General features: G+C 37.4%; 1 protein-coding gene across 1 annotated transcript in view; it reads right to left on the bottom strand.

Moving 5' to 3' along the window:
* Positions 1-23,498, bottom strand: part of LOC129108643 (voltage-dependent calcium channel subunit alpha-2/delta-4-like) — a 59,221-nt gene that overhangs the window by 29,418 nt on the left and 6,305 nt on the right. The window contains exons 3-24 of the mRNA XM_054620519.1: positions 22,167-22,248; positions 18,183-18,299; positions 17,149-17,208; positions 16,204-16,366; positions 15,991-16,122; positions 15,254-15,314; positions 12,317-12,467; positions 11,333-11,407; positions 10,659-10,748; positions 9,822-9,935; positions 9,083-9,161; positions 8,808-8,941; positions 8,511-8,528; positions 7,607-7,684; positions 6,742-6,822; positions 6,571-6,645; positions 6,345-6,431; positions 5,277-5,348; positions 2,675-2,736; positions 1,562-1,629; positions 746-791; positions 337-434 (exon numbers count right to left, since the gene is read on the bottom strand). Of these exons, the coding sequence (XP_054476494.1) occupies positions 337-434; positions 746-791; positions 1,562-1,629; positions 2,675-2,736; positions 5,277-5,348; positions 6,345-6,431; positions 6,571-6,645; positions 6,742-6,822; positions 7,607-7,684; positions 8,511-8,528; positions 8,808-8,941; positions 9,083-9,161; positions 9,822-9,935; positions 10,659-10,748; positions 11,333-11,407; positions 12,317-12,467; positions 15,254-15,314; positions 15,991-16,122; positions 16,204-16,366; positions 17,149-17,208; positions 18,183-18,299; positions 22,167-22,248 (1,943 nt within the window). The remainder of the gene's footprint in view (positions 1-336; positions 435-745; positions 792-1,561; positions 1,630-2,674; positions 2,737-5,276; positions 5,349-6,344; positions 6,432-6,570; positions 6,646-6,741; positions 6,823-7,606; positions 7,685-8,510; positions 8,529-8,807; positions 8,942-9,082; positions 9,162-9,821; positions 9,936-10,658; positions 10,749-11,332; positions 11,408-12,316; positions 12,468-15,253; positions 15,315-15,990; positions 16,123-16,203; positions 16,367-17,148; positions 17,209-18,182; positions 18,300-22,166; positions 22,249-23,498) is intronic.

Genomic DNA, 23,498 nt, shown 5'->3' on the forward strand with positions numbered 1-23,498 from the left:
AAAATGAAATTGCTGAATAAACATAATAATTAAGATGAAATCTTCTTCTAATAAGTTAATTTGTAGAAATCAATCACTCATTGTTAAGCTTATCTTTCATTTATCACCGGTAACTAATGTTTTTTTCTTTACTTTGGTTGCTAAGGTCTTTTGTGCAAAAGTTCAACTAAAATCAAGGGATTCCTTAAGTTAAAGACCAAGAAAATGAGAAAACCTTAAATACTTAAGTGAATAATTGAAGTTACCTTAACACAACCGGACCCAGATCCTCATATTATATCATTAGTATAAATCTAAATGGAGCTAAAACACCTTTATATTATAGTATAAACCTACACTCCAGGTCGGGCTCCTTCCCCAGCAGGTAGCGGATGGCGGCCTGAAGCTGAGAGTATTTCCGGTGACTCGGGTCGATGTCGGTCTCACAGTACGTCCTGAGGGAAAGAGGTTTTAGTGAACCAGGACTCACAGGAACCAGACCGGATGCTGCTGGCACTTTAATATACTTTTAGTTGATTTAATTACAAAGTGAAATGTGGAAAAAAATATATACATTTGAGATATTATTACTTCCACACTCACCTTGTTATTAACGTTAAAATTAAACAATATAGTTTGTCATGTTTTGATGTTTGAGACTCAATCATCTGTGTCTTCTGCACATATAAATGAATAACTGATGAAATCTACATAATTAAATATCAGTTCATGTTTCAAACTGAGGACTTTGTGGTTTCAGACGTACCACTCGGTGGCGATGCTGAGGTCGGGGGAGGTGAGATCATGTAAACCTGCAGAGGAAGAAACAAACAAATCAAATACAAATCAAATAAATAAATACAGATTTACTTCTTATCACTAAGGTTTAAGAAGCTGTTGTGTTTCAGAGAAAATTACGTAAAACACAATACCTAAGTAAAGTTTTGAATGCAGGACTTTTACTTGTAGTGGAGTATTTCACAGTGTGGTATTAGTACTTTTACTGCAGTAAATGATCCTTACATAACAAATAGAAGAGCAAATATAAAGAGAAATAAATAAAAGAATAAATAAGCAAATAAAAAAGTAAAAGCAAAAGCATATGGAAAAATAAAGGGATGAAAATAAATAAATGACACGGTACATAATAATAGAAATATATTTTTTAAAATATACAGGAAGAAATGGAGAAACCTAAATGTAAAAAATGAATCAATATATATTTCTTAAAATATAAAAACAATAATTATATACAGAAATAAATAAACTAATAAATGCTTATAATTATTCTCATTTTGTATTTCTCTTTGTATTACTCTTTTTTATTTACTTATTTATTCTTACTAATTTATTTTTATATTTTTTATGCCATTCCTATGACTCCTTAGGAAACAGTCTACTATGTGTATGAAGTTCTTATATAGTTTTTATTTTATTTATCTTAGGTAGTTCAGCCCTCATCTACAGAACAAACACTGAGGTTGAGAGGGATGACATGTTTTATGTTTCTAACCAACAGCTGCATCAGATCCAGCTGTTGATCTCAAAGGTTTGTGCAGCAGTGAATTGTGGGAACTCTTACCTTCCTCCACGGAGACGTTTCCAATAAACATCAGGCGTCCGTGTCCTCTGGTCAGCACCATGCCGAAGCTGCAGAGAGACGGAGAAGAGACGGAGAAGAGACGGAGAAGAGATGGAGAGACAGTGAGACAGTGACGGTTCTTCATTTAATAGAATGAGGTGTAAAGTTCTGCCCTCTAGTGGTCAAATCACACAGAAACAACTGAAGAATCTACAGTGAGAAGAAAACTGTTTAGTGACCCGATTCATGAGGTTCATATTTCAGTTACTAAAACTCACAAAAATATACATATACACACACATATATATATATATATATATACATATATATATACATATATACATACATATATATACATATATATATACATACATACATACATATATATATATATATATATACATATATACATACATACATATATACATATATACACATATATATACATATACATATATATATACATATATATACATATATATATATATATATACATATATATACACATATATGTATATATATATACACATATATATATACATACATATACTTCCAGTTAATGTGTAACTTTGGAAAAAAGTCACACAGTAACGAGGCAGCAACAGACCAGCAACTTATGCGTTGTGCAAATTAAAATGACTGTTTTTGTGAATGGAGTCTGGTGTCTTTGAAGAGAGCAAAGATAACAGCTTCAGTTCCCCGTCAGAAAGGTAAAGAGGTGAAAATGTTCTAAATATAGCGTTCACTTCAACTGATATTGATTCTTTTAGGAGTGTAAAATACGTTCACAGAACATACATTACTTTACTGAATGTCACAACGGCAATCTCAACACATCAGTTAGAGACAAACTTGTTTTCACTGTTAGTTTTTTAATCAAACGGCAATCTCAACACATCAGTTAGAGACAAACTTGTTTTCACTGTTACATATTTACAGCCCAGTTTATTATTTCTCCTGTTTTTGTCATGTTTTTTCTTTCTTAATTATTTGGGATAAAAAAAAAAATGTATCAATAAGAAGCCAACAATAAGTTACAAATGGTTGAGAAGGTTTGTCTTATACATCTATCCCACTATCCCTTTAACAAAAACACAAAAACATCAGATTTACCTGAAAGGAGTCTCGTCGATGTTTGTGTAGAAGTAGTCGTTGACGAGGAACAGAGGTCGCTTCTGTTGGAGGAGAAAGGAGAGAAGATGTCTGTTAATCCATCTTTATGTATTAATCTCCTATTTATGCACATTACTGATTTTGCTTCTTCCCCGGAGTTCTTGTGCTTTCTCGCCTCGCAGGTTCCCAGGAATCGGGGTTATATTTGGGCTGTCATCGTGCCACCTACTGAGGCCCTGCTGACACCCACTACTACTACCACTATCATTATTAGTCACATTACTATTATTATTGCCTGTACTATTACGCTTATTGACTTGCTTGTACCCTGGAGTCTTTGTGCTTTCTCGCTTCGCAGGCTTCTATAAATCGTGGCTGTACCTGGACCGTGGACGTGCATCCTGCTACGGCCCTGCTGACACCGACTGCTACCACCATTATTATTATTACTAGTCACATTACTATTACTATTACCTGTACCATTAAGCATTTTAGCTTTACTTCCACCCTGAAGCCCTTTTGCTTTCTCGCTTTGCAGGTTTCCATGAATCGTTGTGGTACCTGGACCGTAGTCGTGCCTCCTGCTGTGAGCCGACTGACACCCACTGCTACTTCCATTATTATTATTAATCACATTACTATCCCTATTTTCATAACTATAATTCTACTGTAATAATTGCTGCTGTTATTATAAGTAGTCTTATTATATGAATCATTTATGTCATATACATTGAATGTGTTGTATCTCTGTTATGCTGTTCATTCTGTACACATGACATCTATTGACTTCTGTCCATCCTGGAGAAGGATCTAAGGACAGAGGATGTGAGGATCTAAGGACAGAGGATGTGAGGGTGTAAGGACAGAGGATGTGAGGGTCTAAGGACAGAGGATGTGAGGGTGTAAGGACAGAGGATGTGAGGGTGTAAGGACAGAGGATGTGAGGGTGTAAGGACAGAGGATGTGAGGGTCTAAGGACAGAGGATGTGAGGGTGTAAGGACAGAGGATGTGAGGGTCTAAGGACAGAGGATGTGAGGGTGTAAGGACAGAGGATGTGAGGGTGTAAGGACAGAGGATGTGAGGGTCTAAGGACAGAGGATGTGAGGGTGTAAGGACAGAGGAGGTGAGGGTGTAAGGACAGAGGATGTGAGGGTGTAAGGACAGAGGATGTGAGGGTCTAAGGACAGAGGATGTGAGGGTTTAAGGACAGATTGTAAAGCCCTCTGAGGCAAATTTGTAATTTGTGATTCTGGGCTCTACAAAATAAACTGAATTGAATTGAATTGTTAATGTAGAACCACAAATAGAACATATAGAACATATAGAAACTGGTTCCACATCAGAGAGGATCAAACATCAAACATCCGACTGAAGCAGCTGATCGTCTCCTCGTCCATCAGTCTGATCAGCTTTGTTCCTGTCACTCAGAGAAGTCTTCCTCTCTGCTCTGATCTCATCAATACTCATGGTGAGGTCTGTATTAATGCTAGATTTTTCACTGTTCCCAATCAAATGAAGACCAACCAGGAAGTGTTTTTTTTCTTCTTCTTCTACTTCATATTAAGCAGCATCATTGACAAAGCATCACTGCCTCCTACTGGGCTGGAGAGAAACTACACGTATGTCCTTATCTCATAATATAAAGTATATATTATGTACTCTTAGGCAGTATTTGTATGCAACTAATGTATTTGTGTAACACAGAGCATTTTTACATAATACTTTGTACTTGTAATATATATTTTGTACTACTTTATACACGCACTCAACCACGTCTCAGAGGCAAATGTTGTACGTTTTCACTGCACTATATTTATCTGACGTATTAAGTAAATTTGTAGATTCAAATTAATAAAATAAAATATAATCAACTAATAAATGATGATGTATTATTATAGATTAAACTACCAGCAGTATGTAAAGGTATTAAAATGACCTCCACCTTTACCGGCTGCAACATTAAAGTGATGAACAAATGAATGCATAAATAATTATAATAAAATAATACAATATAATAATGAGTACTTTTACTTTTGGTTCTTTAAGTATATTTTGATGCTGATACTTTAAAGATTTTGAATGCAAGACTTTTACTTGTAACATAGTATTTTTACACTGATGTATAACTACTTTTACTAAAGTAAAACTTCTGAGTACTTTGTCCTCCACTGCTCTTGTGACAGTACTTAATAGTAGTATAATTAATTGATTAATTATACTACTATTATATTAATTATAAATAATTTATTAAATTATTTATAATTAATACAAATGTAGTATAATTAATAAATTAATATAATTGTAGTATAATTAATAAATTAATATAAATCAATTAAAAATAATTTATTAAATTATTTTCTACACTTTTCTAGTTTCTTAGACGATGTTCCACTATTGGTGTCCATCAACATCACAGTATAAAAAACAAAACAATTAGAGTTTTTAGTCTGAATGCTGTAATTGTATCTACTTGTCATACTTTATACTTTATCCAGTGAGGATACGTAAGAGGTTACTCTGTTTCTCTATCAGCCGTTCTCCTCCGTTCTAACATGTGGAACCCGTTGTTGTGACGTTGGGACTCTGTGATTGGTTCCTCACCCCTTTGTCCACTGACGCTCTGATGCTCAGCCGGATGAAGCCCGTCTCTCCTCTCACCATGGCCGTTCTCAGCTGGAAGAGACAACGAGACGAAGACGGGTTTTAATATGAAGTCAGATCAGATTCTTCATCTGACGACAGACATGTTTTTACTTTATTGAGAAGAAATACACTCAAAGTTTGTGTGTATTTATGCTTCAGGTCTATTTTTTAGAAGATAAATGTGTAAACTAGAGATTTATGTCATAAAAAAACTACTACTTTACTACATTTCTATAATTTATTACATACTTTAGGATTGTATCATGTTAACGGGACACTACAAGTTTTCTGAAATGTTTAAATATACAAATGAGGCATTATCTTATTAAATATGTGCTTATTTTCATACGTTTCCACAAAATAAATCAGAACATTAAATAAAGCCAGGTTCAAAATTCTTGTTTCATTTTGTTGACATATTAGAGTTAAAGGTTTTTGTACAGAGGGAATTTAGAATATCTCTTTGTTTCACTCCATAAATCAGAAAATACTGTTAACAAATCAATTTTCTCCATGTTTTTAGTAATAAAATGTTGTACAAATCAGGTTATGAATGACATATGAACAAACCCCTCTGTAGAAACCTTCAGAATATAGAGAGGAATGAAGCTGTAAAGTTTGGTGTATGTAAGAGCTACTGAAGTGGAGATTTCTGGATCAGAGTCTGAGAAAAAACTCATTTAGAGAAAACGTCCTTTAAAGATATGTTTAGTTAAATTACATACATGTTGAAGACTCTACAGGTGAATAGGGTAAAAAAAATAACTCATAGATATCAATATGAATCTTCACCAGCTGATTACTGACATTAAGATGATTATGTTTTTTGTACTACAAGTTTTATGAAATGTTATGTTTAAATATGCAAATGAGGCATTATGTTATGGTAACTTTTGGTGAATTTAGGAGAAATTTACAGACACAAACAGACTCAAATATAAATGTTTTCACACGAACACAACGCTGGTGTGACGTTTGAGGTCCAGACGCTCAGTTTGACTATAAGATGAACATGTGATCTGTTACCTTCTCTTCTGTGTCCTCCCACTCCACCTCAGACAGATCCACGCTGTTGTAGTTCGGCTTCGGCTTCAGTTTCTTTCCATCTTTGTACTGTCGGACAGAAGACACACTGTGACTGTGTGTGTGTGTGTGTGTGTGTGTGTGTGTGTGTGTGTGTGTGTGTGTTTAAATACTGTATATCTGTCCTTATAGATAATAACAACTTCCTCTTCAGTCCTGTTTAACTCACCAGAGGTCGAAGGTCAGGATGTGCCAGGATGTAGCCGTTGTTGGTGATGAGGAAGGCGTATCCGTGAGCTCCCAGCTGTGGAGGAACAGGGAGAGGAAGTAAAACATGGAAGGCTTTTATTGTGAAAAAACTCATTTCCTGGTCCGTCCTACACCTCCACGCTGAGCTCACCATGTATCTGGGCGCCAGCTTCATCACCTCCATCAGCGGGATGTCGGTGCCGACCACACCCAGCAGGATCCCATGGGACAGCTGGGGAATAAAAATAAATAAATAAATAAATAAATAAATAAATAAATAAATAAATAAATAAATAAAAATAAAAATAATAAAATAAAAATAAATAATAAATATTAATAAAATAATAACAATAATAGTTATTAAAAAGAGTTATGGACATCTTATCCAAAATCTATGACGATAACTTCAGTCATCTCTTTTCCTTTTTTATTTGGCTCTAGAGAAATACTAACTCTTCTTTTTAAGTTATAATTTAAGTTATTATATTATATTATAAATATAAATGTAAATATAAAAAATGCATATGCAAAATATTGATAATGGTCAAAAATAATATGAATAACAGTAAAACATAATAGCAATACCAGTTACAATAATAATGGTAATAATAATAATAAAAACAGTCCTATTTGTTACAAATTTAAGAGGCTCATAAGTTAAGGTTACAGTAAAGTTAACAACACCACATTTAAAATAAGTGATATTATTTTCACGTTCAATAACAATTGCATGTGTTGTTTTGCTTAATATTTAAATTTCAAAACCTTTTTACTCAAAGAGATTTTTTTCTCGTAAATTTACAACTTTTATCTTGAAAATTCTGAAGGTTTTTTCTGGGATTAAAATCTAATTTTTGTGGAGATCTTTGGACCAAAGAAAGACAACATGGCCGCCGTCAGAACTAACTGCTCTCCCCTTTAAAACCAAATGAAAGCCTTTAAGTATAACGAGACTAATTATCCTTCATTATTAGACAGATTTATGAATTAATAAATAGATGAGAGTTGTCGCTGACCGTCTCCTTCTTCTTGCTGAACACCGGCATGGCCACCGAGGTCATCAGCAGCAGACTCTGAGCTTTGGTGGTGAAGAGCTGAGACAAAAAAAACATTCAACACAGAGAGAGGTTAACTTTATGAAAACACACTTTAAAGCATGAAGGAGGGAACGAGGGAAAGGAGATGAATTTTCTATATTTAGCATATTCTTCATCATCTTCACACAAATGTGATATTTAATGCTTATTGTAGCTGTAATATACCAGTGCAGCTCTGATGTTGAACACCAGGTGGCGATGTAGGAGAACTGTTTACATTTAAAAAGTGGTAAAAGTACTACGATCACTACATTCTAAATCATCGGTTCTCAACATGAGGGCCAAAACACTCCAGGAGGTCTTGAAACAACTTAAAGGGAGACGTTCGTTCATGATAACTTGTCAGATATGAATAGTTTAACTGTAAAATGTGTGATTTGTCATCAAAATCTGAATATGTTTCTTCCTTTAAAGTGTAAGAGGATATAAAGAGAATAAAACCTTAAGATCTTTTCTTTTCTTTTTGACAGAAAGAAACTTTACTGATGTTTGGAAACTGGTTTGTAAACAGCGTTTCTATAGATTCTAAGTTTGTGACTTTTAGAACTGAGAACACAACGACATGAATGTTGATTTTTCTGCAGAGTGAGGTCAAAGCTTCGTGTCTTAAAGCTTCATTCTGGACAGAAACGTTGCTGAGTTTTTCAAAAAAAGGGGGCGATGGCCAGAAAAACAAAATATTCAAACGCCCGAATGCTGAACTCAAGTCTTCAAAACTAGTCCACACAGTAACGGGTGACGTAAAGGTGACTAGGCCCAGTTCTTACATACTGTCTATGGGAAGGACGTTCATCTAAAACTACAACTTCTTCTTCTTCTTTACCTCCTTGGTGCTGGGAAGCTGCCGGAGCGATGGATGAAGAGCCCCAGAGGATCATGGGAAGATGAGGTGGAAAAAAACACAAAGGAGGAAGCAGACGGACAGATGAAGGTGAAGTGATGATGATGATGATGATGATGATGATGATGATGATGATGATGATGATGACAGGAGAAGTTCACCCCAAAATGAAAATATAGGAAAGGTTGTTTTTTTCACTTCATATCTGATACAGAATGTTTAAAATATGAATATAAACGGCTCCTTTTCGAGCTCTCTGATTGGCCGGCTCCGGCTCACCACAGTGTCCATGTAGGCCTCCGTCCAGATGATGTCGTGGTCGTGGTTGATGACCATCGGCCGGCTGAGAACGTGCAGGTACTCCATGACGTTCTCCTGCACGTCGGCCAGCGTGGAGATGTGTGTGTAGTAACCTGAGAGAACACACACACACAAGGTTTATGAAGACACACACACACACACACAAGGTTTATGAAGACACACACACACACACACACACACACACACACACACACACACACACACACACACACACACACGGACAGACAGCTGACCTTTGTTGTTGCAGGCGATCCACTTGGTGTTTTGGGCGAAGGTCATCTCTCTGCCGATCAGGTAGGTGAAGACTCGCACCTGAACGGAGAAAAAAACACTTTATCAACAATAATAAAAATGTAAATCAGAAAAGAGGGAGGCTTTAATACTAAGACATGACCAAATATAAGTAGATGTAAAGGCCTGTCTCTAATAATAGCTTTAATCATAATAATAAGCACCTTAAAAAACGGAACTTACAAAGTGCTTCTACAGACAAAGCAATAAACCAGAAGATCAAGAGTAAGACCACTTATGAGAGTTTAACCCTGATAAAAAAGTACTTTAGATGTAGAAATTAAACCAATTGATATTATAACAACAAACCTAAAAAACGTAATAAATTAAATGAAAATAAAATAAATATTTATTTATTCATTTATTCATTTATTTATTTATTTATTTATTTAATTTATTTAATTTATTTAAAAATATATATATTTTTTAAAAAAAAAAAAGAATGTATATATAAATATATAAATATATAAATATATAAAAACAAAAATAAAAGCATGACATCACATGAAAGCCAGTCTCTTCATGAGAGTTAAACCCTGTTAAAACAGTACAATAGATAAAGAAATAAAACCAATTGAGGAAACAAACTAAGAAATAAAATTAAATAAAATTAACAAATAAAATAAGCAAATAAAATAAAATAATTTATATAGAAAATATAAATAAAATAGAATTTCTCACCCTGCGTTCGGGCCAGTTGAACTCCTCAAAGACGGACTCAAAGTCCTCCATGGCTCCGTCTGTGATCAGCATGATGGCCTGGTTACACATGCTGCCCTGACCGCTCGCCCTGGCCTGCACACACACACACACACACACACACACACACACACACACACACACACACACACACACACACACACACACACACACACACACACACACACACACACACACACACACATACACATACACAGTTTAAAGACAGAGCAATAAAGCTTAGTTTAAACTGGCCGTAGTGAAGGAAGATGATTTAATCACTGAAGGCTCCACATTTGGTCGTGCATCTCTGAATTTTTCTTACTTTGCTCGATCACGTCGATTCACTAATAAAAACTGTATTTACACGTCTAGGGATAATACAAAGTTTAAATTCTTTAAAATCTACATTTGTGTAAATATTTTGCAGCCAAATCAAAAAGTTTACAGGATTCTCAACCTTCTTCACCCCTAAATTCATTTTATTGACATTTCACACCTGTTTCCAGTGAGAGATTAATGATTTTATAAAGTAACTTTGCTGTTCTATAAACAATATTTTGATATATTTTAAATATAAATTGTAATCCTGCTCTTAATTAATTTGTTTTTAAATCTTGGATATCTTTTTAAGAACAATTATTTAGTCATGAAGAAGAACAGAGTGTTGACAAGAGGATTCCTACCTGAAGGCCTCTGGGGGTTTAGTTGGCTGCAATCTGCCTCCTCACCACTAGATGTCACTACATCTCACACACTGTCCCTTTAAGTGTCTCTAATCATGAGGTGAACCTCCTGCCATCTCTAAAGGACACAAACCTCGTTGAGGATCTTGAAGGACTCCTTCATGGCGTTCTTGATCTTGGCTTCTCCTTTAACGTGAAGCTCGTCCACCAGCTGCTTGAAGTGCTGAGAGAGAAGAGAGAGAAATATTTAATTAATTAGTTAATCAATGAACCTTCCCTTCACATTAAAACACAATGGAGGTGAATGGAATTATATTTGTGGTTCAAAAAGTACTGAAAATATCTTCTTAAATTCATTTTTTTTTTACTTTCTACTTCTTTTTTTTGCTGCAACTTTGTCGTTTTCACTTCACTTCATTTATTTAACAGCTTTGGTTATCAAATTACCTTTCAGATTAAAATGTTACATTAAAAAAACACATGATAAGCTAATAAAATATTACACATTTTTAAAGGTTAAACAAGTGATTACCAATCGTTTACTGTTAAGAAAAAATGATGTCTAGTTTGAGTTCCACTGAGGAGACATTTCATTTATAAACTTCTTACATGCTTTTATTTTGAAATATCTGAATGTGTGTGTGTGTGTGTGTGTGTGTGTGTGTGTGTGTGTGTGTGTGTGTGTGTGTGTGTGTGTTAGTGTGTGAGTGTGTGTTAGTGTGTGTGTGTGTGTGTGTGTGTGTGTGTGTGTGTGTGTGTGTGTGTGTGTGTGTGTGTGTGTGTGTGTGTGTGTGTGTGTGTTCTCACCTCTCTGTTGTCTAAGTCGGCCTGAACCAGAGTTCCTTTGAAGCACGGCTCCACGTACCGGACATAGTCAGTGTACTGAAGAGGAGGAGGAGGAGACGCAGGAGGAGACAGAGGAGGAGACACAGGAGGGAGAGGAGACACAGAGAGGAGACACAGGAGGAGACACAGGAGGAGGAGGAGGAGACAGGAGGAGACACAGAGACACAGGAGGAGACAGAGAGGAGACACAGGGAGGGAGACAGACAGAGGAGGAGACACAAGAGGAGGAGGAGACACAGGAGGAGACACAGGAGAGGAGACACAGGAGGAGGAGACAGACAGGGAGGAGACAGAGGAGAGACACAGGGAGGAGGAGACAGGAGGAGACACAAGAGGAGGAGACAGAGGAGGAGACACAAGAGGAGGAGACACAGGAGGAGGAGACAGATTCATGAGCAAACAGCAGTCTCTGGTTTAAATCCCTGGACCAGTAACAGTTACCTCCAAATACACAGAACACAGTGGTGGAATGTAACTAAGTACATTTACTCAAACAGTACTTTACTTCAATTTAAAGGACCAGTATTTAGTAACTTTAAAGGTACTTTACTTCAGTATTTAAAGTACTTTACTTCAGTATTTAAAGGTACTTTACTTCAGTATTTAAAGTACTTTACTTCAATTAAAGGTACTTTACTTCAGTATTTAAAGGTACTTTACTTCAGTATTAAAGGTACTTTACTTCAGTATTTAAAGGTACTTTACTTCAGTATTTAAAGGTACTTTACTTCAGTTATTATACACACATACTTTTGTACAATACTTAGTATTTTTACTTTGTGGTACAGATACTTTAATTTTGTTAATTTTGTTCTATCACTGATGTAATGTCTCACTCTGTTAGGTCGATATATGTGTGTGTGTGTGTGTGTGTGTGTGTGTGTGTGTGTGTGTGTGTGTGTGTGTGTGTGTGTGTGTGTGTGTGTGTGTGTGTGTGTGTCTCACAGCGATGACGTTGACGAAGTCGTTCTCCCCCAGCGTGTCCAGGATGGTGTTGATGGTGTGTTTGGCGATGGTCATCTTCAGCCCCTTCATGCTGCCGCTGATGTCCACCATGATGACGATGTCTTTGGGAGACGTGGCTGCCTGGATGTACCTGAACGCACCACGACAACATTTAATAACATTACACTTGTTATTACTTGTTATTCTTCTACTTCATTATGTCACTTTTCATTACAGCCCCCCTGTCAGCCCTCAACCAATCACAAGCTGCCATCCTCTGAGCTCAGACACTTCAAGATGATGAATCATGATTGATGTACAGGTAATACAGTATTAATAATTAAATAGGGTTCTAAGAAGAAAATCACATTATGAACATATTTATAAGAAAGTCATCAACACCCAATCAAAAGAGGAGTTAGATCACAAGCAACAATAACAGATACAATCATGATTATTTTGAATTATTCCATGTCTCCTTTGCCTCCTGTCTACTTCTGGATGAAATCAAACACTCCAACAGTCTGACTACTTATGTATTATCATTCTAGTGATGCATAAAGCTGTAAAATTAGTTTAAATCACAATAAATATCAAAATAATAAAAGATAATTGTGAAATTATTAAGCAATGTTCTTGTTTGTATTTAATCTATATATTTAGTTATATTAATATTGACTACAAACATTAAATATCTCTTAAAAACAAACCATAATGAAATGTGTAAATTAAATATTTTAAAGTTTGATTTCATTGTTTTAACTCAAATCCATTAAGATAAAAATATGTCTTACGGGAGATTTTATAGACGATTTCAGCTATAAATACTTCATATTTCACATACAGAGCAGCTGACAGTAAAGAGCTTAAGTTATTATATATAAAATAATCATCTTGTAGTTTATTTCTAACCCGATCAGATCTGTTTCTCCACGTTATCAATAGAAACGGCTCAGCTGCAGTGAAGCTGCGTGACGAGGCGTTCGAGGACATATGCAGCTCTCTGGTATTATTTAGAAAATGCATGATCGGTCACATATGGTGCCGGCTAAGAAGCAGATTATGGTCTGTTCCAGAGGATCAGGACTCCGCCAGCTCACAGCCAGCAGAACGACTGACGCTCCCCCTTTTTAATGTCGTGTTTATGTCTGTTCTTAGACGGTAAAAAGACGGTAAAATAACAGACATGCTTTACAAACAGTGTCCAAGAACTACACAACAGTTTAGTGAAGTTCTGCTGCCTCAGCTTATGATCTTATCTGAGGTTTTAGTTATATAAAAATATGTTTGTCAAGCTGCATTCTCTCTGCTGTCCATCAGGGGGCGACTCCTCTGGTTGTATAGAAGTCTATGAGAAAATGACTCTACTTCTCTCTTGATTTATTCCCTCAGTAAACATTGTAAACATGAGTTTATGGTCTCAATCTCTAGTTTCAAGTCTTCTTCAATACAGCATGATGTTCATTTAGTAAATGATGCTCCATTTACAGTCAAACGTATACGGCGTCTCTACGTCCTCAGTCCAAATATGGTCACTTCCTGTTCACTGGTTGCAAAAAGCCAACATGGTGACAGCCGTAAACCAAGACAGCAATGGCGAAATCGCAAAACTAGAGGCTTCATAACATCAGTCCACAAACCGATGGGTGAGGTCACGATGACTACGTCCACTTCCTATATGTAGTCTATGGTCCGAAGTTAACAGTTCTGCTATCGGTACTTTAGAAAAGTTCTGTAGTGAGATGTCCCCGTCTCAAACATCCTGTCTCTGTCTCTTTGTCTCTTTGTCTCTTTGTCTTTACTCTGACACACACAAGCTGGTTTATCGGTTGAGGAGCTTTGAGGCTGAGCTGCTTCCAGCTACTTTATGTTCCTGTCTTCAGGCTGCTGGCGAGTTGACACCTTTAATAAGGGACTAAACTTAACATCCCATCTGTCTCTGTGTTCACAGCAGACCAGAGAAGTATTCAACATAATTACTTTAAACAAACAGAGTTTAATGTGTTTCTTAAAACACAACGTCTGAGCTTCATCCAGCAGAGAAAACCAAAGTAACGTTTAAAACGTGAGTCAAGTTTCATCTTTAGGATTCTTTTTGTCAGTCCAATAGTCAATGGTATCAATGGTATCAATGGTATCAATGGTATCAATGGTATCTATGGTATCAATGGTAACTATCTTTTTTTTGTTCAGTTGAATGTTAATTTGTCGAATAAAAGAATGGAATGATTTTTTTTCAACAAGCAATTTTAATACAGAATATTAAATAATTCAAAATACTTTCAGAATACTGAAAGCAGCAAAACTGAAAGGAATTTAATATATTTTATATTAAGTTATATTAATAATAATTAAGCCTTTATTAGTCCCACAATGGGGAAATTCGGTTCTCTGCATTTAACCCATCCCGGAGGAGCAGCGGGCTGCAATGAAGCGCCCGGGGAGCAATTTTGGGGTTAGGTGTCTCGCTCAAGGACACCTCGGCATGTTGCCTGTAGAGGGGTTTGAACCACCGACCTTGTGGTTGCAGGTCAAGCGCTCTACCTCATGTGCCACAGCCGCCATATTGGTATCAATATCAATATCCAAAACATTATTGCATAATTTCCTCATATTTTGTAGCCTTGCTAAAAATGCTAACATTGGCATGCTAACATGCTCACAATGACAATGTTAACATGGTGATGATTAGCAGGTATAATGTCAACCATGTTCAGAATGCTTGTTAGCATGCTAACATTAGCTATTTAGCAGTAAACACAGGGTTAGTCTGATGGGAATGTCTTTAGTTCTGCAGATATTTAGTCATAAACCAAAGTTATTAGAGTTCATCTTCAGGGGAACATGATGACAAATCATCCAACAACAGGACAGTCGTTGTAATTTCGTGGTTCAGACATGAGACACTGTTGTTGTTGTTGTTGTTGTTGAACTCACCAGTTTCTGTTCCTGCAGTCAAAAGCGGCCACACCGTTGGAGTCTGGAGTCCATTTAATACCTGAGAGAGACACAGAGTCAGTTCAGCTCTACCGCTCCGGTACTGATGACCTACAGTCGAACAAACCAAGACACAACATCTACCACACCGAGAGATGTTCAACAGATATTAATAAGATTTATATTATGTTTTCTCATGATCGTAAAGAAATGAAATCACATCTTAATTATCTTGTAATGGTGTATAATCATGTACTTTGACCAAAATACATGAATACTTCTCCAGCCTGTCACAGATATCTTTATAAATCTGCAGAATTACACCATTCATCATTCTCTGACGGTCCTCTAAAACATGATGTGTGAGGAACGCTTCCCTCACGAAAAGTTACAGAATTGAAGCTTCAAATGGTGATGAAACTAATTGAAACATTATTAGGAGGACAGTTTCATCGATTATTTCAGTGTCTTCAATTTCACATCATAGGAGATGTTTTTTGGTTTAAACTAAACAAGGACTGAGGAGTAATTCTGATTGATTAATGCAGAGAAAGGAGGCGTCATCATCCTCAGATCCTCTGGTTCTTCTCTTCTTTTAGGGCAGATACGAGCTGCATGTTGTAGCAGCAGTACAAAATAAAGTTATTACATTTCAGTTGGACAATTGCCATCAAAACTCCAGCTCCTCTGTTGGAGATAAAGCTCAGACTGAAGCTCAGACTGAAGTTCAGACCGACCGGGGTAAATCCTGAAGAAGCCGGTCGAGCTGCCGAAGAACTGCCATGTGAGCGTGGGATCCTTCTGGAAGTTTCTGATGAAGACGTCGTTCAATGCCTCGGAGTTGTAGATGGCGTTGAGGATGTTGGGGTCTGCACACAGAGGACGGGTATTAAAGCTTAGACCTCCCAACTGCGAGCTGTTCCAGACGGAGCTAAAGGACGACCTCTGACCTTTGTTGTAGACGTTGGTGGGGATCTGGATGTTGCTCATCAGCGTGTTCACCAGCAGGTTGTTGAAGTGCTCGTTCTCCTCCAGAGGAAATTCTCCTCCCAGCTCCACGCTGTTCCCGTCCTCGTCCGCCGTGTTGATCAGCATGGAGTTGTAGTAATCGAACTGACAGGGAGACAGGAAGAAGGTTCCGTTCAGAACATGATGCTGGCTTTGACAGCTTTACAGCGGAGGTAACGTCCATTCTCCATCCACGATAAACCCAGGAGGTGTCTCTCCGTAATAAAAACAAATAAGAAAGAATAATGGGGATTTATATAAATAGAGTGCATGAGATTTATTGGATGTGCTGCAGAACTGACTGTAGAAAACAAGAGATTAAAAACACCTTTCACTTGAATATATTCACTTTATATTCAACTGTTTAAAAGTCTTTCATTAAAATTGTTTCCTGAGTTAGTTTTTCTGAAATTCTGACCTAAACTAGTTGGAAAAAAATGGAAGGAAAATGCTGAAGTTACTTTTTATTTAATGTTTAAAGTTAATTATAAGTTTGAGGATTTTTAAGTTTTTGCATTTGAAAAAATAGGAACTTGTTGTAGTTTTTTTGACAATATATTTTCATAATTCGGGTCCTTTCTACTGTAGTCTTTTCTCTGCTGCAGTGTCGACCCAGTTCCTCACAGGATCAGGGGAGTTTGATCTAATCTCAGGTGAAGCTTTAAAGCTGGAACTGGCTGTTGAGCTCCAGACGGTTATGCATGCTAACACTAACGTTTATCTTAAAGCACAGCTGAGAGCTTAGGCCAGTTAAAGGGTTGATGGATTATCTAAGCTTGATGGGTTTCAGGTCTCTGCAGGTTTTAGGGTGGAGTAAAATAAATAAAATGCAGGATGACAATATGTACGTGAAAGATTGGAAGTGAACTTTAAAAACCAGCACCGACCTTCATGGTGGCGTTGAAATCGTGGTACAGATCGGCGTCCTCTGCCGACTCCGCCAACCTCTGAGACAAGAAACAGAAAGAAAGTCTTCATGAGGCGACCATGTGAAGGATAATCTGACTGTTAACATCTTAACCTGACCCGCAAAATGAAGTAATGTCTAACTCATCATCATCATCATCATCATCATCATCATCATCATCATCATCATCATCATCATCACAGGTGACATAAGACAGAGAGAGGCAGTTAAAACCATCCCATATTGTTTCATTTGTCCTGGCAGGTACAAAGAAAGCTAACTGGAGAGAAAGAATGAGTCCTTTATAGGTGAAATGTCCCTTTAATTTAAATGGCAGTGAACAGGCAACCTAATGTATCATGGTACTGCATCACTGTTCAAGCAAACACATACTGTAATGTTGTGATATTGAAATTCATGAAAAAACATGTGTTAGCTCACTTTCTAATAGTAGCTAACAAGCATAAAAGGTCAGCTTTAAACAAAAAAAATATCTAAAAAATATATATTTTTACTGTAGATGGTAAAAAATAGTTTTTCTTTCATTTTGTGTTGCGTTATGAACCGTAACAGAAGTCACAATCCCACTAATCCCAGAGTCAGTCCCAGTAGTTTTAAAGGGCACTGCACCGATTCTACGCTGATGATGTCATAGTGAGATCCCCAAGGTTACCATTAGATTGGGTCTGGAGATTATACATTTATAATAAATATATATTATTTGCAAAGTGAAGGCATGGAGTTTAAAAGAAGTAGGTCATTACTGAGCACAAAGGGACTGAGAACATGCAAGTGATTTGCATTCTGGGAAATGCAGGATCCAGTGTTTTTTTTACCTTCTGACATTAATAAAAGTCTTTATATCTCCGAGTCTGCTGCTTTGATTCTGACCACTCTTTCTTTAATCTGTCTCTTGTAAGTACCCGGACTTAAAACCTTGAATGGACTTCATATTTCCACACTGATCCGTCCTGTACAACACGCTCAGGTGGAGGAAGCCTTCTTTGTCCTCACCTTCACCGACTTCATCTTGCTTCCCAACATTCGCTCGATTTCATCCGAGTAATCCTTCACCAGGTCATTTCCATCCAACTCCACGATCTTAATGATGGACTCCACATCCTTCAGTTTCTGAGAAAGACACAAACACACATTTTAACAAAGGCCTAGTTATTGTTAGAACTGTAAAGATGTATTGAGTACTCGTATTGGTACTAGTTATCGAGCAAGTACTCGAATATAAGTAGTTGTACTTTTCACACAAGACCTGCTGGTGTTGGATAACTTTTTTTCCTTCAATAAATAAAGAAGATCTCTTTACTCAAGTTGTCTTTGTATCAGTCTCTTTTGTTTGAGATCTGAAACAGTTGAGAGGGAATCAGGAATCTGTACCTTCTTCCCCAGAAGACCAGATGTCATTTGTTTGCTAAACTGTTTGTGCTCTAAAACCAAATATCTTTAAATATAATACAATAATACGAACAAAACTACTGTTTGTGTCATCTTCATCAACCTAAGCAATGGGTCTCAGGTTATGATTTAGCCAACAAGTTATGAAGCAATATCTCTTGTTTAAGTACAAATTAAGTAGTTCTTTAAACCCTCTGAACCCCAAAACCCATTGGCGGGATTGGAAAGCATGTTTTCTCTAAACCATCGCCAAAACTACAGCATTTATCCCAGCCAGAAGCTGTAAAAAACATCATTATCGCAATATTTTCATCTTTCCAACGGTGTTTGAGCACATCATGTACGATGAACGCAGCCAAAACAAAGCCTCATCAAAAACATTTTTATTCTCAGTCACATCTTATAGCAAATAAACCATTTTCTTTAACCAGATTCTGTAAAAAACATTAAATTCTGAGCTCCTCATTGAAACTATGAAGCCATGATTGATTCATCTGAGACCAACAGCCATGTGACAAATATTCAGTGAAACTTGGACTGAACACAGAGCAGAGAGGAGAGGAGAGGATATATAGATGCCATTGTTTTTAAATGTTTGTAAAATAAATTATAACAGAATTTCAAGCTTTATGTCATTGTAACTGTGTCATTCTGCACTAAAGACATGTTTGAGTTCTCTCTACTTCTAGCCATGATTGCTCTGTTTCCGTAGAGAAGCAGGACTTTCATATTACAGCAGAAATCAAAGCCACAGAGAGCCAAATGTGACGGGAGCATAAAACACCCCAAACTGATCTGGATCTGACCTGCTTTGTTTCAGGTCATCTCCACACGATAATTGAAACAGGTGACGCAGTGAAACTGATCTGATTGGTTTGTTTTCATCAGATAATTCGGATTGAGAGACTCACTCTCAGATTACCGCGCGGATGTGGAGATGTGGGTGTTTATTTTCGTTTTTTTACAGGCTCTCTGGGGTAATCAGGTCAGTTTCTCTGGATGAAGAAGCTGAGAGAGGGGGAGGGGGGGGGCTGGTTATTTACACTCTGAATCATTCCATTAAGTCCTTCACTAATTCCATTTAACCAATGCAAACCTCTTACTGACTCAACTGCAGGTAGAGCCAAACCTTTAGCGTTACCTCACCTCTTTATCTGCATCCATTCACAAAGAAAGACTCCATGTGACACTTTAACTGGCTGATAAATCTGCTGTTTTCTGATTTGAAGGCTGGTATTTGTTGAAGAAATTGACACATTTTTAAAACAAATTCTAAAAGTATGGACTGTTACACGGCTACTGGACATGTACGGTCACTAAAAGGTGACTGATGGGAAGTCTTATTATAGAGCTTATTTCTACACATTTAAAATATGCAAACGTGACCTGCTGGTTGTTGAAAGAAGTCTGTGAGACAGAAGCTAATGTTTTTGTCCAAACACACATTTAGTAAAATGTCACCATGCTTTTAGGATGTGAGCTTAAAGGCTCTAAAAACCTATTTTCTTGATCAATTTCGTACTATAAGTGATGGGATCCAACCAGGAAGCAACTCCGAATCTGAAGAGTGAAGTCAATGCTTAAAGTTCCTTAAAGCTGCATTCTCTCTCCTGTCCACCAGGGGGCGACTCCTCTGGTTGTATAGAAGTCTATGAGAAAATGACTCTACTTCTCTCTTGATTTATTCCCTCAGTAAACATTGTAAACATGAGTTTATGGTCTCAATCTCTAGTTTCAAGTCTTCTTCAATACAGCATGATGTTCATTTAGTAAATGATGCTCCATTTAGAGTCAAACAGACCATAAAGCAGGGGATGCTTTAGGGCGGGGCTACACACAGCTTTGTCTCTTTCAGTAGAACTATTAAACAGCGTTTTGTTCTCCATGTTCTAAACTTATTAACATCTATTAGTAAAGAGACTTTCTACAAAATAAAAGCACCATCCAGACAGGAAGAGTCGTCCTCTCAGACACATTCAACATTATCATAGTTATTTTAGGATCGACTTTCTCTGCAGACGTGTTGCTGTTGTTGTGTGTGGTTGTGTGTGTTTGTGTGTGTTTGTGTGTGTTTGTGTGTGGTTGTGTGTGTTTGTGTGTGGTTGTGTGTGTTTGTGTGTGGTTGTGTGTGTTTGTGTGTTGTTGTGTGTGTTTGTGTGTTGTTGTGTGTGTCTCTGAAAGCAGACTAACTGCAGACCGCCAGTGATGATTCTAAATCTGACAGATAAATGGATGAATGTCTAAAATCAGAACAGGCCACAAATCCTGACGCCGGTAAAGAGGGCTCGGTCCTCAATCTGGGCATTACCATGATCCCTGAGTGAGTGTGTGTGTGTGTGTGTGTGTGTGTGTGTGTGTGTGTGTGTGTGTGTGTGTGTGTGTGTGTGTGTGTGTGTGTGTGTGTGTGTGTCTGGTAAACACACATAAATACCCCGACACAGACAGACGGTCGTTATCAAACACACACAAACAAACGCTCCTATTCCTCTCTGATCCCAGTTCAACCAGTCTGGTAGCCTTTGGACCAGTCTGAGGTTCAGTTTCTTCTTCTTTTATGGGTCAAATACAAGAATTACATCATATTAACTGAGGCGATGTGATGACTCAAATCCAAAACATCATCATCCTGCTTTAATATTTAAAGGAGAATCCACCAAATAACGCTTTACAAAGCTACTGCCAGGAGTTTTTAACTGGTTGTGAATCAGTCTCAGTTTAATACTGATACAAAGGAGACAATCAGAGAGAAGATTTTCAATTTTATATATGTTTTCTTCATATATTCATAGTCATATTACCCGCAAATTCAGACAGAACGATTTACGACACCCTAAGTTGACATTTTCACAGACAAAGAAAGAAAAAGATAAGACTTGAGCGTAGAAAAACTAAACTAGAATTACGGCCTCATTGTTGAATTCCTCCACAAAACAGACATTTACCAGTTTACATCCGTCCCTTTAGACATATGAGTGTAATTGTCATAATGAGCATATTCATTCCTTTGGTTAGTGAGGTCAGAGTGTAATCATGTAATCCTTGAGACCAGGTGGACATTTGTGCCAGAATTAGCTCCAGGTGATCAAAATCTAAATCTTGACGCCTCTGGCCACAAAGAGACAGTCTGTCAATCATGGTCTCGTATTGAAAAGTTGGAGTCAATTGACTCTTCACTAAGTCCCGCCCCTCTATCGCAGACTGGCCAATCACAGTGTGGCATCGTCCAGCTCCATAAACTCTCATCGCTGGTTTCAGGCTGGTTTAGTGGATTTGGAGCTCGTCATTCTTCATAAAAACATGTGGAGCTAACATTAGCCGTTAGCACATCATGACCTAGCGTTAGCACTTCTATGCTACGCTAATGTTGTCTATGTCAAGACTGTTGTCTTAAGGAACCAAGACTTCTCTCCTCTAACTCCACAACTCTGTTGGTTCTAAGGCTGTCAACTGGAATTCTGGGAAACGTAGGAAACAACGTACTGAAACTAAAATCACACTTTTGCTGCCACTTAGACACCAGTATAGCCAGTAAACACCAGTAAACACCAGTATAACGTCAAGAGAACCAATGGAAACGTCTTCATTTACCTTCTGCAGCAGCAGAGAGCCGGAGTATTTGGTGGTGAAGTCTCGAAGCTGAACGGAGAACTCCATCGCCCACTGCTGCACCCTGAAACACAGACGCACCAACAGGTGAATACAAAGTGAAGGATTGTTATGGCATCATTATGGTCTGTAGTGGTGGTCGACATGGAAACACAACGACACAATGAAGAGAGTCTGTTACGTCTGGTTACGTGACAAAATATATAAATGATTGAAATCAAAAACATAGCGAGACCCCGATTCATGCACCACCTGCCTCCGACCTCCACCCAAACCAGTCAGGGTGCAGACAGACAAACCAGTCCACCCTTTGAGATCCACATGAACCATCTTTTCTCTTGTTTAGGATGAATGGGGGATATTTTTGGAGCAGGTCAGCAGTAGATGTGATGCACATCATCTGAAAGCTGAAGAACCTGGAGATCAGCTTGAGATGCAGATTATTTAACATAAATTGTGGAAGTTTAAAAGGGCTTAGAACATTTTGATGGAAGTATATGACGGTTTATTATGTCTTATAAGTTTCTGTGGCAATTTCTGGGTGAATACCAGTTGTCACACAGACTTAGAGCAAAAGTTAAATAAAAAGAATCCCTCTTGAATACCAGATGAAGATACCTAGACGTTAAGTAACACCATCGAAAGGTCCATGCTTTGATTTGGTTTCTAAAACTTTGGAGATTCTTACTGTCCAGGAACCTTCTTATTGTCAATACACATTGGAAATCCGCATGTAGAGCCGCCATGTTTTTCCCAACAATGGTAACACTTGTGGTCACTTGGAACATGTTGTAAATATAGATTCTATTGTTTTCCAATTTTTTTATTATTTCAAAAGAAATTCAACGTTTTGTTTTTCTTTTTTATGATTTATGTCATTATAACTGTGTTATTCTGATGTTTTGAGTTCTCTCTACTTCTAGTCATGATTGTTCCGTTTCCGTAGAGATGCAGGACTTTTATTTTGCAGAGAAAATAAAGGTCACAGAGAGAAAAACGCCTCCAAACTGCTCGGGGTTCAGAAGTTAACTCATCACTGTTGTTTATTCTTCTGTTTAGTTTAATAAAGTTATATATGTTTGAACAACTAGTGCGGATCTTGTGTCCAGTGTGCTGTTCTGCTGTTCTCGGCTGTCTGTTGCCACGGTGGCGCTCTGCAGTCGTGAGTTTTGGGCAGAAAAAGGCGGTTAAATACGGCGGTGATGAAAGAGATTTAGATAATCTGCTGTTCATCTGGGTCACAGTGGAGAGCTGCAGGTGCCACACGACAAACACGACACACAGTGACGGTGTGTGTGTCCTTAATAATCCTTT

Source organism: Anoplopoma fimbria, chromosome 19 (assembly GCF_027596085.1).
Source record: "Anoplopoma fimbria isolate UVic2021 breed Golden Eagle Sablefish chromosome 19, Afim_UVic_2022, whole genome shotgun sequence".
Lineage (NCBI taxonomy): Eukaryota > Metazoa > Chordata > Actinopteri > Perciformes > Anoplopomatidae > Anoplopoma > Anoplopoma fimbria.